At 36.5% G+C, this 16864-nt stretch overlaps 1 protein-coding gene across 7 annotated transcripts in view; it reads right to left on the bottom strand.

The window, feature by feature from the left end:
- Window positions 1-16864, bottom strand: part of WAC (WW domain containing adaptor with coiled-coil) — a 63540-nt gene that overhangs the window by 40857 nt on the left and 5819 nt on the right. The window contains exon 1 of one of the 7 annotated variants that reach the window (XM_087777485.1): window positions 2295-2334. The exons of the other annotated variants lie outside the window; for them this stretch is intronic. Coding sequence (XP_087633611.1) covers window positions 2295-2319 — 25 coding nt within the window. The 5' untranslated portion in view covers window positions 2320-2334. Of the gene's footprint in view, window positions 1-2294; window positions 2335-16864 lie in introns of those variants that run through there. 7 annotated transcript variants of the gene reach the window in all.

Below are 16864 nucleotides of genomic sequence, written 5' to 3'. Positions count from 1 at the left end.
AGCAATACCGATTGCCTCGGGTTGCCAGGACAAGCTAGATGGGCTTTTACAAGGGCCAACCATAAATACATACCCGATGGTGACTAGGGCAATTACACAGTGTAACTACAGGTGCAGGTTCACCCCCATACCCACGTTTTATTTTATGCATAATACCGCTTTACATTTGGATCCATAACTGAACTTCAAGGCAATGAGCACACGAAAGGGCTGCCAAACTGACATTTGCTGTTGGGAAGCTTCCAAGACCAAAGCAAATGATGCTCTGGAGAACAAGAGTTTTAGGCACTTCATACAAGTTAGGGGCTTAAAGATCACATGCAAACACCAAAACCGTATCACCAAATTAACCACATACTAAAACCTTGCTGCCTCAGGATAAAAAGGTACATACCTGCATAGCAGTCACCTAGGAACTCTGACAACACAGCCAAGCAAGCATTGCCAGCCAGCTCAGGTTGCCAGGGAAAGTTGCTGAAGATCTTTAAAAGGCCACCAACTTAAAATCGTATGCAGAGAGCAATCCGCAAGTGGAGGTCTACCTCTAAAAAGAAGGGGGGTTCCCCTTACTTGTATGCTAGCTTTCACCATTAGCAAAGCCTAACCCTGAGCCATTTTAAGGTGGCTGTGACTTGCGATCAGCTCTGTGTCTCCCAGCTGCATGCCTGGCAAAGTAGCTCATGCGAACAGGATCACTAAGATTAGTCCATATCCCAGTAACAGGCCTGATAAGGTAGACCACACGCTCCTGTACCTCAACGCGTTCCCTTATAGCACTTCTCACCCTTTCCTCGTACAGTCAGACCTTCTTTACTAGTCCCACTTTCTTCAAGAAAGAGGGATAAAAAGACTTGGGTTTTAAATGCTAATTAGTGTATCTTAAGATTTAGCAATTGCAAATATACATCTTTGATGCACCATAGGGAAATTCATACTGTGTTATAAATCCTCCAATTCAGTTACAGAACTCTCCATGGAAATGTTTACTGCACTGTCACTGTGACTCTCCTCAGCTTAATCATTATTTTGGAAGCAGTTAAATCTGGAAAGAGCTATTCCTAACTGGAAGATGGCCAAGAAGGGCATCAGCACTACAGTTACATAAAACTGTAGTGGTGCAACCGTATGAGCGGGCCTTCACTAACACTATCTCTAATGAAGAACGGGTCACAGGACAGGTCAGAGTCAAGGTTAAATTATCGTAACTATCTTCAAGTCTTCCAAACAAAAATCACATCTTCCTCACTAATCCATGAAAATCAGCAGAAAGCACAAAAAGCATGGTTCTGGGAACTAATTCAAAAACCAGTCTGTGACTTAATGCCTACTACAGATCTGAGATTCTGCCACACCAAGACTCACTTGAACAATGTTTTTGTAAGTAGTTTCCAGATCCAAACTGCTGAATCCCAGACAGTCTGAACTGCAACAAGGCTTCAACACTACAGTGGACTTGGAAAACAGACATAACATAGGGTGAAATAAGAATATGGCATTTTGCAACACAGTCAACTTCCTCTAGTAATTATCACATTTAATTAATGTCTCCATTAACACCACTTCAACTCTGTGAAATTAAAAAAAGCTGCAATTCTGAGTTAGCTAAGGATCAGACTGCTCTATAAAAGCGACTGATTTCTTTCCCTTCTCCCCTGCTGTGTTTCAAGAACAAGCTGAAACTCACTCCTTTCCAAAACCTATACACTTATACTAGCAACTACAGCATCCATCTATAACCAGCTAAAGTAAATTTTCTTGTGGCTTGATTAGAAGAGTCAAATACATCACCATGCCATTCCACACCGTCCTCTGGCATCCAAGTGTCTTAGCCCAATTCAAACTCTTTTTAGCTCATAACATTATACAGTATCATAAACCTAAAATCTTCAACTGAAATGCACAAATCAGAACACTGAGACACATTAGAGCTACCTTCAAAAGATAATCTACAATCCAGATCAGCAAATAGAAAAAAAAAAAAAAAACAAACCCAAACACAAGCTATTTTTCATCCTCTTCAAACAAATGCACACTGAGAAATTAGACAGTAAACAAGTTCACATGCCTCCACTCACACCCAAGATTTTAGCCAGGCACAAACAGTAAAATTACAGTAGTTGCAGCAGTATAGTGTCGCACTATACAATAGTTAACTTTATGCAGTCCAACATAGATGGAGCATTTATGTTTCCTTTTCAGTCAGACAAATACCTCGTTAATATCCTAACTCTCCTTCTGTCCATAACAAAAAGCGTCAGCGCAGATAATACAAAGGAAAGTTTACAAATGCTCACCAGCCGGGCAGGAAGCACCAAACATTCTCCCTAGCAATAACGAGTGCTGTAACTGGAACTCAAAGGCAGTCCTCCACTTCACTCCCTCCAGAGGGAACAGCAATCCAGGATGGGCTCTAGGACAGTCCTCTTTTCTGTGCCCAGAAACCAGGCATATGGAAAGAAACACTGGGCAGCAGAAAAGCAAGGAAGTTCATTCCACTTGTTTCAACTCCATGCATACTGTTCTATGACTCCACATTCCACCTCTTAGCTAATATGCAATCAAATTCATTAAACTAGAAACAATATTAGAAGTTGAACTTCCTGAGCAGAACAAATACTGCCCAACTGACAGACACTAATTATTTGTTAACAGAGAAGACTTAACAGGCAAGATAATTTATGGTAGTGATATTTTATGGGGACAAATAATTAAGACTTGTTTGAACAGTGAAAACGATAGAAACTTATCTGGGATAAGCCTAAATTAAAATGTCTGAAGTGTATTTCAACCAACATCTTTGTTAGTTCAGTGCAAATCTTTGTGCAGAATACCTTCTGAAGTTCTGCATATGGGAGGAAAAAAAGTAACACAATAGGAACACAATACCCAACATCTCGGCAGTAACTGAACAGCCTATCATGGCCATTTTTATTTGCCACATGTAAAAGTAATAAGACAAAACACTATTTTTCTTCACTGCATTTTCATGTGGCCTGCTGTATTGAAATAAAATATGGCTGCCTTCCATAAGCAACTAAAAGCATAAAAACTTGCAATTTTTCTAGCAGAGCAATGGCCTCAGAGAATACACCAACTGCGCAGTAACGTTTTCCAGAAATTCATAACATACTAAGTTGAATGCACAGTGCTCTGCCAAAAGAAAGAAAATCTAGCCTAATCACTGTACTGCCCAACTGCCCAATTACATACTCATTATGCCCGGCCCCCCAATAAATGTTTTATACCAGTCAACAAGTAGCTCAATGAGCAAAAGAGCTTACAAAGCCTCATTTCTTCCCCTACCCTCCTCTCTTACTGTCTCTCTTATCCAGGACAGGAAAGTCTTTCTGGTTTGTAATGTCTGATTCACGGGATAATCATCCCAATGTAAAGAAGTTTTCATTTTTTTCTCCAAGTTTCTCCAAGGCAGTAATAAAATGGCTCAAATTAAATTCAAACTTCTGCTTCTCACATAACAATTTAGTGATTTACTACTCCAGCAGCTAACAGGCAGACTGTTTTCCTAGGGCTGTACTTCAGTCTAAATGGATGTAACAGCTTGGGTCGTCCTCACTGGTACAACAGACAAACTTGTTTTTGTCCAACCATCCCCTTCCAGTTTGCTCCTTTCCTTGTTACAGCTACAGCAAAATAATTAAATAATTTTGGGGTTGTTTTCTTCCTCCACCTCCCAGTAGCATGAGAAATCACTTTTCAACTTATACATAACTTAGAAAATGATCAGGTTCACTGAACAAAGTCTACTGAATCCACTGAGTTTCTGGAAGATCCAATACTCAAATGTCCCAAGTCCTATCCTTCAAAAAAGCCTAAGGGATGAAACATGCATTTCCACCGCACTCTAGACAAACCCATACCAACTTTCTTCAAAGAATAACGGATTATTGGCAGTTCCCTTGAGATCTCAACCATTAAAACAAAAATAAGCAAAAGATTGGACAAATCATTTTACCATCAGTGTAAAAATGTTTATTATTTACTTCTGAAGAGCAGTAAGCAGTACCATTTGAAAGAATTTGCCTGTTTCTCATAAATGAAGGCAAGTTCCAACCAGCTGCTAAACCTTTCTGATAAGAAAACCTTAGAAAGACCCAAAGGTTACTGAAGTAGATAACTTTTAAACAAACTGAAATCTACAAGTTGAATTTCCATGAAAATAAGAACTATAGGTGGACAACAAATTCTACAGATTTACATTTGCTATTTCCTCCCTTTGGGTTCAGGTCACCTAATTAAAAAAAAAAAATGTTAGCAACATCCTCAACACTGCTTAACATCTCTACTTTGTTTGAGATCAATCGACCTGAGAAAGCAGCTGAAGCAATTTTACCCATGGAAAATATGAAAAAGTACCATGAACTTCAGCAACACAGAGTCATATCCCCAACCCTCTAGCTCATGACCCCAGAAGATCTCAATGGATTAAATAAAAAACAAACTCCCTGCTACAGCATCACTGATGATGGTCAATTTTAAAGTCTTTTTAATCTTGCAACACATATTAACGTTACCACATTTGTATTAAGAGGAGTAGGATATTCCTCTGAAAAGAAGCTAGAGGTAGCTGAGAATAAAGCCAAACTATGTTTTCATTCTTGACTGTAGCTCAGGAAACATTTACATCTCTAATGCAGTGTAAGAGAGTGAACAAGAGAGGTTCTCCTGTCCTCAAACAGGAGCTTCATACAGAAAGGGGCTTTTTAATTGTTATGACACACAAGGCGAGAAGCGTTAAACTGACAGCCAGAGTCCTTACCACAAAGTAATAATGATGTTACCTTAACTCCAGCGTGGATCTGCACAGCATACGGGCAACAGACTGAATTTCTCCCTTCCAAGCCCTCCCCAGAAATATACCATGAAACTCAAATGAACAGCCCTCCCATGAACATAATGTAATAGAGTACTAAGAGATTCAAGTTCGGTAATGGAAGTCTAACAGCACTGCAACGATGCACTACCCTACCTCAGGCAACAATACTTCCACAACCCTGATCAACTCGGAGTAAGCAGAAGACTGTCTGCCACCAGTTCGTGTCTCAGATTGGTCTAATACCTCCTCAAAAGATAGCAACTCCGCTACATAAATACAGCAAGGAAGGTGTGAACAGGGTTTCAGGTTATGTCAAATAAAGTATATCAAGGTTTTTAAACTGGGTCATAAGTAGAAACTAACTTTATGGCTGAGCACCCAATAATAAGTAGTTACCACAAAGACGGAAACACTGTTCACTTTAATAGAAAACAGTGTGCGTAAAACTACATTCAGCGCACGTCACAAAAACAACGTTTAACTTCTGTCAGATCCCCTGAGTCTCTATTTCTGCAATCACCGATACACATTCATGTCAGTAGGTAATTCCAATTTTACAAAGTTTTTCTCTCAATACCCAAGAAAAGAAAAAACTAGAGAACTCAAGACATTTCTAAAAAATGTATTAGTCATCTGGGGTATTTTTAAATTATTACCAATAGGCACATGCACAAATGCTTTCTGAAAATTAGGCTTAAGGGTTACTAAAACTGGGTAAACAAATCCCTTAATATTAGGGGGAGGGGAGGTGCATCACAATTTTTACTTTTCATTCAAGGAGCTTCCCAAAGAACATAAAACAAATACACTGGAGGAAACACTGATGTTTAACAACGTACTCCTCGGTGACATAAGATGGAAATTGCTTAAGTGCAAACACTTTCTAAAAACTGGGTTTTCCGTTGTTTCAAGGTTGCAAACAGCACAGTAATACTATGAAAGACTGATACACCATCAACTGGTCATCACTGACAAAAGTCTGAATAAAGTAAATGGTCATGCAAAACAATTTCTGCTTACAAAGGAGAAAAAAAAAAAAGCAGTGGCCAGAATACAGCTCTGAGACTACTCCTCCACTTTCTATGTATCAACAGCACCAAATTAGTATTGAGCAAGGTATGACAACTTAATCTCCCTGTCAAAATCCGCTGAGCAAAAATAAGATTAAATAAGAACAAGGCCATGTTGTGTAGCGACTCTCAATTTTCTTTTAATGTTTTGGGGATAGTTTTTTGGGGACAAAGAACTTTAAGCAGAAGATTCTGTGAACACAATATTACTTACAAATTAACTTGCAGAAAAGTTTCCATTATTCAGTTGAAAATAAGATGAAGCTCCAGCTTTTTCTGAACATAGATAGTGCTATGCAGTGGCAAATGCTTGCAACCTTAATCCCATCTTAAAAGTTTTCTTCATTTCAATTGAGCGTGCACCATTCAGAATCAGAAACTCTACAAGTAACGTGGTGTTGCAGAAAGTTTTAAAAAAGGAGTCTCTATTACAAAACACTACCGCAATCCTGCAAAAAGGTTAGTCACAGACATAACTATCACACTTATATCCCTAATAAAAAGGTTGTGGCAGAAGCAATGCCTAACCACCTTAAAAAAAAAAAAGGCAAGAACAAAAAAACCATTGCATAGCTCCCTTCTTAACTGTGTCTTAAAAACTATTAACTGTAAGTGGCATTATCTCAAATTTGTATCTCAAGATACATCAAATTTAACTACCCTCCAAAGGCATGCAGAATTTTGTCTCATTTAATTCTATTCTATTTTTATTTTGTAGGGTAACACAAGAAAGCCTTATTTGTCCTCCAGTTACTTAATAACCATATCTGACAAGAACCAAACTCCACTTCAGTACAAGCTCACTGCTTAAGTGCTATTAATATTTGCCAGTTGAAGAGAACTTTGCTTCTCTTCTAAGACTACAGCAATGTCCATGAATTTTTTTGTAACTCATCACAAATGAGCAAGCTAACTTGAAAATATTTAGTATTAGAAGCAGCAGTTGCTCAGCAAACTTTTATATGATAACTTGTGAAATGATTAGGTTTAGACAAACTGCTCTTTCCGTTCAGGACATGCTATACCACATATATATTTATTACAGTATAGATATGCAACAAGTATAAGGATTTTAATTTTATGCTTATTTGATCTTCAGCTGGGAATTGTTTTTGAAAAGAAGAGATGCTAATAACATTCTGAAAAAACCAAGTCAAATCAATTTCTGCCATGCAGAAGTTGTTCACTAAAAGAAGGAATGCTGGCCCAGGGCTCAGGGCAGGGGGGACAGCAAAGCAAGAATCCACCTAAGAATTAATATATAAAGTGGTGGTATTTTAATACAATGGATGCACAGCCTTAGTTTCAGGCTGGATGTTTAGCATGGCTTAATAAAGGTATTGTGCAATAGGGTTTTCAAATATCTAAAGCACAGCAGGTGACAAGACAATTCTTCTCTCTTCCCATTAAATAATTCTTAAATATACACTGAAAATTCAACCAGTCTTTCCTGGAATTTCCTTTCTAGAGGAAAAGTATGCCTCTCCACAAAAGCTAAAGTTATGTTTAAAAACTGAAAATCTATTTTACAATTGTCTGGTTGCTTAAGTGTCTCATTTTATTTCCCTAGTTAAGTAAACACTCTCAAAAGGACTATACAGAGACTGCAACCATTAGTATAGGCTGTGTTTTGCCAGTAAAAAAGGTTAACTTTACACTACTTGAATTTGAAGAGGATCATATTATTTCTCATATTAAATCAAGTAGAAATAGTATTCTTTCAAAAGAAATGAGCTGTTTTGAAAATTAAGTCTGTGCTAACCTGTCAGCTGCAGGTGTCTGAATGAGCAAACTACTGAAACTACTTAACTAGAAGAGATGTCAACTCCTGCTGATATTATTCAAGGGGGATTCCTGAGCGAACACACCATCATCCAGAAGAACATAATTATGTGAAATAAACACAGCAGAAAAAAAATAGGTAAAGCACATTACCTAATTTGTACAGAAGAGTTCATGCACAAATGTGCATTATTTATAATTATATGCCTTAATAAAAGAAGTATTCTTCGGGTTTTTTCCACATTTAGCAGCGAACAGGTATGTTTGAAAGATAATAAATGAAGTGAGCACAGCAGATCATAATTTCCTTTCCCCATCTTTGCAACTGATAGGTATGAATAATTTATAACTCTTACTCTAACAAACTCAGTAACAAATCTACCTAGGAAAGCACTGAGGAAGACTGTTGGTTTGGAGGACATAAAACAGCATGGTATTTAAGAAATCTAGGAAACCAGGGGAGAGGAACTAATCTGTTTAACTAGGATGGAGCTGTAAATATTGCTTCTTAAAAATATTTTCAGAAAGCCCAACATGCCTAAATATATCAGATTTCTATGATAAAATGGTAAAATACAGAATGTTTCTGTTCCATAAAAATAAACTTAAAAAAAAAAAATTCATCTTACTAGGCATACTGAAATTCTTACAGCAACAGCTGTAACAGGTGTGAAAAAGGGGCAGGAGGGATTTGTTTGAAAAGTTTAACTATGCTGAGATCTTTTCCATAAGAAAGCACCAATACTGGCAATTCGACACAATAACTTAGTTTGAATCTAGTAAAGCCTGATATTAACATGCCCATTACTATGGATATTTTTTCAAATTATGTTTTCTTTTAACAAAAAGGCCAATCTTCAGATTCCTGGAATAAGCAGATTAAAGAGCACTACTGTCAAAACCAAAATCACTGAAATCTCAAATCTTTAGGGACATTACAGAACAAATTTGAAGCTCTAACTTCACTAAAACAGGCCAGAAATTACTCAAGTTTTTACTAAAAAAAAGACATATTTTAACAAACATTTCTAACTATTAGCTGATTGCATTTTGTTTCTGCAGAAATTAATGAGCATGTTCACAGTTTAACTTTTCACAAGCTTTTCTCTGGTAGACACCTTCAAGGGACAATAGCAAGTACTAGTAAATTCAAGATGCATGGTATTTGGGATGAAAAAACACATACAAAGATGACATAGCTAAATATATTTTCTTCCTCTTAATTTATAAAAGTGATCCAACATCATTCCCCTTTCAGGACCCACTCGGTGCGAACTTCTATTAGCTAAGCTCTATAAACATGTAAAAGGAGATGTGCCTCCAAGCTCTGTTCTTCACCACATAAACACAGCAGCATTCGGCGTTTTAATCACCTGCCCATGGGGAGGCACAGATGAGCCATTTTCATTTGCACTTTGAGTAGCTATGTCAAATCAACTCTCTAAAAGTAAGGAAATGGTAAGAATTTCATGTCATCAAATGAACTGGACCCACAAAACAGCCCAAACAAACAAAAAAACCAAACAAAAACCAACAACCCACAATGATTTTATGGTAGGAATTTCCTGAGCCACAAAATCATATGCCTTCAACCAGTACCTCCTAAAACTAGGGAAGGTACGAACTGATCAAACACAGCTAACATTTTCTAACCAAACATATGAAATGACACACTGCTTTTTCTGCATTTTTTAAAACAAACATTACAAATATCTAAAAATAGGAAAATGTAATTTTAAAAATTTCTTTTAAATTCCTTTGTATATTCTCCCCAATAAGAAGCTGTACCAGTTCAACCATGATCAGGCTTTGTTATTATTGTTATTCAAAATGTTAGTAAAATTACTGCAAAAAGGATCTGTGACCAATTTCCATTCAATATTGGCTTATTTAAGATTTAAATAAAACTGGTTTAATCTTATATAAGCAGAAGTAACCTAGTTTATCCTGCTTCTCATCTTATCCTGTAGCCATCTTAGTCTCCAAGCCCAGATCTGTTTCTCACATTCACAGCCAAAGCTAAAGCTAAGGACAGGAATCAGAAAAAATGGATAGCAAGGAACCAGATGTCACTGTCAAGCCTTCCTCCTACGTCCAATTAGCCTCTCTGCTTCCTTTATGGTCACAATGAATTACAAGAAAAATATCCAGATAGGTCAACAGACTTCATATGGAGGCAAGAAAAAAAAAGACCTAACTACAGTTTCATTTGGTTAATTCACTGCGTATCTTGACTTTATTATCTTATGTATTTGAAAGCTGTCCCAGTAAAGACTGCTGACTATTTAAAGGAAAGCTTTATTTAATAAATGTTACAAGTTGTTTCTGCCTCTAACACGCCTCTTCAAGAAGTTCTGCAACACACAATAATAATTTCTGTTGAGCGAAAACTTCTCTATCAGAATTCAGAAGAAAATAGATTCTAAATCTGTTTTAATTCTCAGTACACTTAAACTAAAGCTTTAATTGTAGTAAATAAGAAGAAAAGATGTGGAAACAGAAACAACAGAATTTCATAAACCTGAACCAGCTTTTAAATGTAACCCCATACTTTTGGGGAAGGAAAAAAAGAGAATTTGAGCTTCATTATTCTCTGAATTCACTTCACATTATCCTGCATAAACAACGAGTCTAAGGAGTACAGCATTTCTCTATCCCAAAGAGAAATCTTTATCTACAGAAGCTGTCAATTATTCTCCAACTTTCATATTAACAAATATAACTTTGCAATCGAATGTATGCTGGGAGGTGGTGAGGGGGGAAGGGAAAGGCCTTATAAATCACTCCAGAAAGCATGTGCGACAAGCATGTCAACCTTTCTGTAACAAGTTCTTCTGGCAAAGAAAACAAGAAATTTAAGAAGAAATCTACCTTCTGTCATATGCAAATTCCGCAAATCTAAAACAGCAAAGCAATTTCAAGGTACTGTCCAACGAGATGAAGCTGTGTAGTTATGGCCAACCAACTAAAATCTAATCTGGTAAACATATATATCAGTGAAAGAAATATCAAAAACCTGATAAAGCGCAGAAAACTTAAAACTGTACCAGTACAGAAAGCATCTCCAAATACTGAATTCTACTGCCAAGAGATACATCATAGTTCCACCTGACCCCACAACAGCTCTCAAAACAACATATTCTCAATGACCCAAAATCCTACAATGCAATATGAAACACAGTCACAGGTTCATAAACCTCACATGCCGTGAGCCAAGATCAGTCACTTGGGGGGGTATCACAGGAATGCTACTTACAAAGTTAATTAACAATTTTTAATCCCTTTCAATTTGAAGTCCACTAATCTAGAACACTTAAACTAGAAATATTCACACTACTGTTTTATCTATCAGTGGACCTCTGACCAACTAGTTCAACTTTCTGCATGAAACAAACCTTAGAAAATTGTCTTTAAGTCATCCAGTTTCAAAACTTCCACCCCTGCAAAAATCATCACAATAAGTCACTCCAATCGTTACTAACAACATTAAGAATTGTGCCAAAGTTCTATTTTCTGAATATTTAGGTTAAGCTAACTGGATCTTGCACCTTTGTTTGCTACATTCAAGAACGCGTAAGTATGCCATTTCTTTTCCCTGTAAATATTAATAAAAAAAAAGCCCTAAATGTTTTCTTTGTAACTATACCAAGAGCTCTTCAAGACTCTTCTTCTAATGCACGAGTTTCACTTGCAGTCATTTTCTTGCCTCTTCTCTGAAAATCTGCAGTTTTGCATACTTTCTGAATTGTAAGACTCAAAACAGAGACCATATCCCAGTAGCTGTCACATTAGCACTAAGAGGTAATCTCTCTAGTCCTACTTGATATTCCTCTGATCATATATCTTTTCTGGCTAACACTGCACTCAATACTTATGTTCTTAATTGTGTGCAGGTTTCATGTCGGTTTTAAGAGTCATCATTCTGCACAGTATCTACTTTCTGCAAAGTCTTTCATTCCTTCCTGTATTCTCCTTCCTGTAACTTTTTACACAGTGGACCACTTTTACATGTTCCTTAGATTAATTAGCATTTTCACTTCTGCATAACTTAACTATCTCTGTACTAGTGAACAGTTTTTATTATTTGCCATTCAGTCTCAAATTACTGATAGTGTATGAATGATCCTACGATTTCTTTCTTGAAGATTAAAAAAAATGTTATCACTTAAGTCCAAGAGCAAACCTATGCACATCTAAAAAAAAAAAAAAGTAAAAAAAAAAATTCGACTCACTTGATGATCACGTATGGTTTTGGGATCTATCAGTTACCAGTTTTTGATCTATAAAACATTACTATGTAAACAATGTTTTCTTAGTTAAAGATCTCAAAATATTTTACTCAGTGGCTAAGAATCACCTATTTCATGTCTACCCAAGATAGCAGGTCAAACAATTTAGTTGACATGGATCAGAAAATTAATGACAAAAGCTTAGACAGAAAAAAGACCTCCTGAAGATTCCTGCTGCCCCTCAGACACTGGGAATTTAGCTCTGGAAACTAACTGTTCATGTTTCTGACTGCCGTGCCATTGTCATGAAGCACTTCAATACTGCATTACATCTCTTTTTTTGAGTGATGACAGAAGCAGGATATTAACATTTTTATCATACCTCTGCTGTAGATACAAAATACGTCATGTTTTAAAATTAGGGCAGAAAAAATTACAACATTAAACTTCAACATACTGTTCCTTCGCAACTCTTCTCATTACAGTAGTCACAGTAAGGAACAGAATGATTATCCCAAAATAGTATGGAAGCTAATCAACAAAGGTCTTTAGGCCTCTTGTCTTCCATCCGTTTCAAACACAATATAACATCGCTGCATGCATGGACACATAAGTCAAGGGCACAAAAGCTTACCAGACATCTTTTAACCCATCGGACAAGAAGAGTGAATAGCGTGGTCTCTTGTCAGTCATCTGCTCAAAAATTTATCTCCCTTTCCAGTAACTTGGAGGACAGACTTTCCAGCGGGACATTATTCTTGCCTACTGCTCCAGAAGTCTATTTCTAGTCAGCAGGCAAATACAATTTGTGCCTTAAAACACACACCTCGCTTCACAAGCAAAAGCGTATGTAGGAGAATTCCAGGCTATTTCACTGTTTTGGGGTTTTTTTGTTTGTTTGTTTGTTTGTTTTTTCTGTTGAAGGTCTGAGAAAAAACTTTCTGCAGCAGGGAAACAGGCGAATATGAGATTCAAGAGATGGCTTTGAATAATTTAGAAAGTGTTTAAAATTTACAGGATCAGCAGTTTATTTTAGCAGCTTACACTTCAGAAATTGATGCAATTTTGTTCCAACAAAATTTCAATAAATAAAAGTTTTATCCTACGGTATAATTCTAAGACTACTCCCTATGCATACAGCTGCAGGCAGAAAGCTCTGATTTCAGAAAAGGGATAAAATATTCAGCAAAAATCTGGTAAGCCACAATTGCTCTGGTTAGTATTTTTTAATAAGCAAAAATACTGAAGGGATACAGGTTCATGTCAAAATCTAGGCATGAATTCCCTGTACGATTAGGCTAGTGCTTTCAAATGGAAAATCACACTACTTCAGTAAAAAAGCAAACCTGCACAAAATGTGTAAAACAAGCAAAAGAAGCCCAGAACTAAACAGCATTCTTTTACTACTAGCGAAATATTATTGGGACAAAGGAACAGCTAGTGAACTTACATGCTTTTTCTATGGCAATTTCATTGTTAAAAGCTAGAAAGTCTGTTAAAGGTCTTCCAGAAAGGAAATAGAATCTTCTAATACCTTAGTTACAGCAGGGAACACCTGCAGTCAAGCACAACAAAGTGTGGTGACCCCTTCATAATTCAAGAGAAAACATTAAGAGGATAACAATCTTACTTAATATAAAGAAATGCTTCCCTCTTTTCAAGCACTACATTTAAGTTCAGAAAGGATTCATTTTTACACTACAACAAACTACTGACAAAGCATAAGCCTAGAAGCATCAGGGTTGAGAACTGCCTTTCATTGCCAGCAAAATTTTTTTTCCTTACTGAAGAACTATATAAGGAACGATTTCTCTGTACATTGAGAGGTTTTTCCCTGGAAATGCCTATGAAAGTGTATAAAAGCCTGAGTTCATAAACAAACGTAGTTAACACTGCAAGTTGGGTGCCATTAAACTACTATTTTCCACAGCAAAGTTATTACAGCATCACCTCCTCTCTCAGCCAAAATAGAGGCAGAGCTTTCTCTTCTAAATTCCGCATAGTTTTAATGATACTTGGCTTACTCGATACTTTATACATAATAGGTAGAAACAGCAGGGAAAACAAACGTAAACTGTCAATAAATAATATTTCTCTTCTTAGAAAGCAGCCGTGTCCCCAACAGTGGTTAAGGAACTAACTTTAATCAGGGGCCATTAAAGAATACATAGTAATTTCAGTAAAAAAAGCTACATAATTTACAAGTTGCTGTCTTTACTATGGCCTAGCAGCAGGCAGCTCATCAGAAACAGTTTTCATTGCTTCTTTTCACCTTCAGAAAAGCAACTCAAAAGTACAAGTTTAATAGGCTGTATATTCCATTTCTGCAAAGTCAGAGGCTAGAAGCATACGTTAAGAAAGCATGATGCTAAGTAAAAATCACCCCCTTATGATTAGCTTATGTACCAAAGATAAGCAAATTTAACAAATCTTGTATATAGCCAGTATTTTCCCTTTTACAAAGCATAAAATAAGCTTACATACAAAAGCTTATCAGGTCTAGCTATTAGACTGTCTTGAACATATTACACTTACAATCCAAAACCTAAGTTTATGAGTTCTTAAAACACTTAAAAGATACCTATTTCCTTAAACAGATCAACCGTAAAGGGAAACCTTCAGAGGACCTATTTACAGATCTGTATTTTATATAATAGCAAATAGAAGAAAGTAAGAGTAGTAAGTGAAATTGGAAGTTCCCAATGTCAAAGTCCTAACAGCAGTGGGTTTTGGGAAGTGGCTGCAGCAGTAAGTTACAAACAAACAGCACTACTTATTGCAATTTGCTGCAGCTTCCATTTCGGATAAAGTCTCCCATTAATACATCTTTACTCTCACAACCTACACTAGATAATTGAATTTCATTAAAAGAAACACAGAGGACTCCACCCACCTAAATGTATAAAGACTTAGCATTTAATATTATCATATTAATATCACAATTCTTTCCTAATATCAATAATATAAATTTAGGTTTTTGTATCTTACATCCTGTGCTTTTTAAAAGCAAGCTTTGCTGCTACTTTTCAAAAGTAATTTTGAACATTAACATTCTAAACCTCAAAATCTAAAAAGTACATACACAAGTTATATCCTTTACTATGATTCTATGATCACATACTTTCCAGTTTCTTCTCTATTAGAGATCCTCACAGCAGAGTAACAAAACAAACAAACAAACAAAAAAATTGGTTATACAACTGATCTAGCAAAAACTTACTTCAGAAACATGGCCAAATACACTGAGTAAATGTAAAGCTACTTTTAAACTTCTTTCTAAAGCTAAACTTTTAAAACAAACTTAAAATTAACCCCCCCAACTGAAGGTACTAGTGAGACTTGAAAGAAAGCTTTTATCAAAATTAGAAAACCACAGAAATCTACTTTTTCCATCTTTTTTTTTTAATCCAGAGAAAAGCTCCTAAGAGGTGAATGGCCCTGGAAGCAATTGTATTTATCTTAAAAAAAAAAACACACCACCAAACCCCACATCCTTTAGAGCCATCCAAACAGCCAAGATTCAAGGAACAGGGGAGTGAATCACCTCTTTTACACTTGGATGTTGCGGGGGGTGCTCAAAGCACGTTTCATAGAGAGCCTACTCTCATTTGTGATCACAGACTTCTCTCATCCCAGCTTTGACCATACAGTGAGGAAACAGTTTTCATAGTAATGAATAATTACTTTAACATTAACAGCAGTTAATAGTAACTGAATAGAATATGTTCTAGCTTCTTCCTCAACCCTTCACTATGCTTCATTACTCCCAGACTTCCCTCTTTCCACCTACCCTGCAATTTCCTCTTTCCAACGCACATTGCCCAGGCAGCTTCCACTCTCTTGTACCTGCCCTAAGGTCCTGTTTATTTCTGACTGCTGGTCAATGATCACGCTAATTTAATCAGCAGTTAGCCTCTTGTCCTCCTCTACTGCGAGGGTTGCTAAAACAGGAAAGAAAAGCTAGCTCTGTTTCCAGCTGTTGGCTGTCCCTTTGCTATGAGGACTCTGAACTCCTACAGGAACCACCGGAGACAAAGCAAGCCAACACACTTCATGACAGAAGCTCCCACCACTACTTGGATAAAACTAGGAAGTCATGATTTAAAATATTCCATTCAGTCTACAATACCAGCAGGATTTTGAATCTCAGAACTGTATTACAGTCAGTAACAGTAGTCATTGACAATATTCTTAATTGCCAATTAAAAGAAAACTTGCAGAAGAAACATATTCACATGAGTTCAGTTACATTTTGGAATTCAAATATCTCAAGTTATAATCAAATTTCATGAAAATAGCCTACATAGCACATAGTCTAGCAAAAGATTTCATGCTGTGTACATTAATACTCTCCATTTGTTTTTTTTAAACAATTCAGTAAGATCATGGCATGAAGCAAATGCACATTTTCAAAGTCTCTTAAGCATAAATGTAGCAAAACACTCAGTATCTTCTTCACAGTAAGAAACAACTGACTACACGTGGCTTAACTGAACCAACTTTTTTTGCACAAAGTTGTACTATGTATCTTAGTCGGTCATTCTGCTCCATACATTTAAGTAAAAAGAAACATCCTTTTCCCTTTTTTACCAAGGGTTGCATCTTGCAATTTTTACTCCTAAATAATATATGTATCTGCCTTACAGCATTCTCAAAGCTACCCTACTTATCTGACCCCTTTGTTTTCTTTCCTGTACACCAGTATCACCTCATTTATGCATTTAAAAAGACGTACAAGGACTATCTATGCTCTTGGGCTGTCCATCCTCAAGCATGAGAACCCTCAAATCTTTGTACTTCCCTTTTTTCTTTAATGGAAACACTTTTCCACATCTACAAGGCCCTTCATAGTTCTATTCCCTGTAAACAATGCTAGGTTTAAGTCCCTATTTGTTACTGTTAAGGAACTTCACACTTGAGTTGGTCTCGTAAGACCCCCTAATCTCTTC

This window comes from Nipponia nippon, unplaced genomic scaffold (genome assembly GCF_047370975.1).
Source record: "Nipponia nippon isolate SJK-2023a ecotype South Korea unplaced genomic scaffold, ASM4737097v1 scaffold_1, whole genome shotgun sequence".
NCBI lineage: Eukaryota > Metazoa > Chordata > Aves > Pelecaniformes > Threskiornithidae > Nipponia > Nipponia nippon.
The sequence above is the reverse complement of the archived record's forward strand: the minus strand, read 5'-3'. Positions and strand labels throughout refer to the sequence as shown.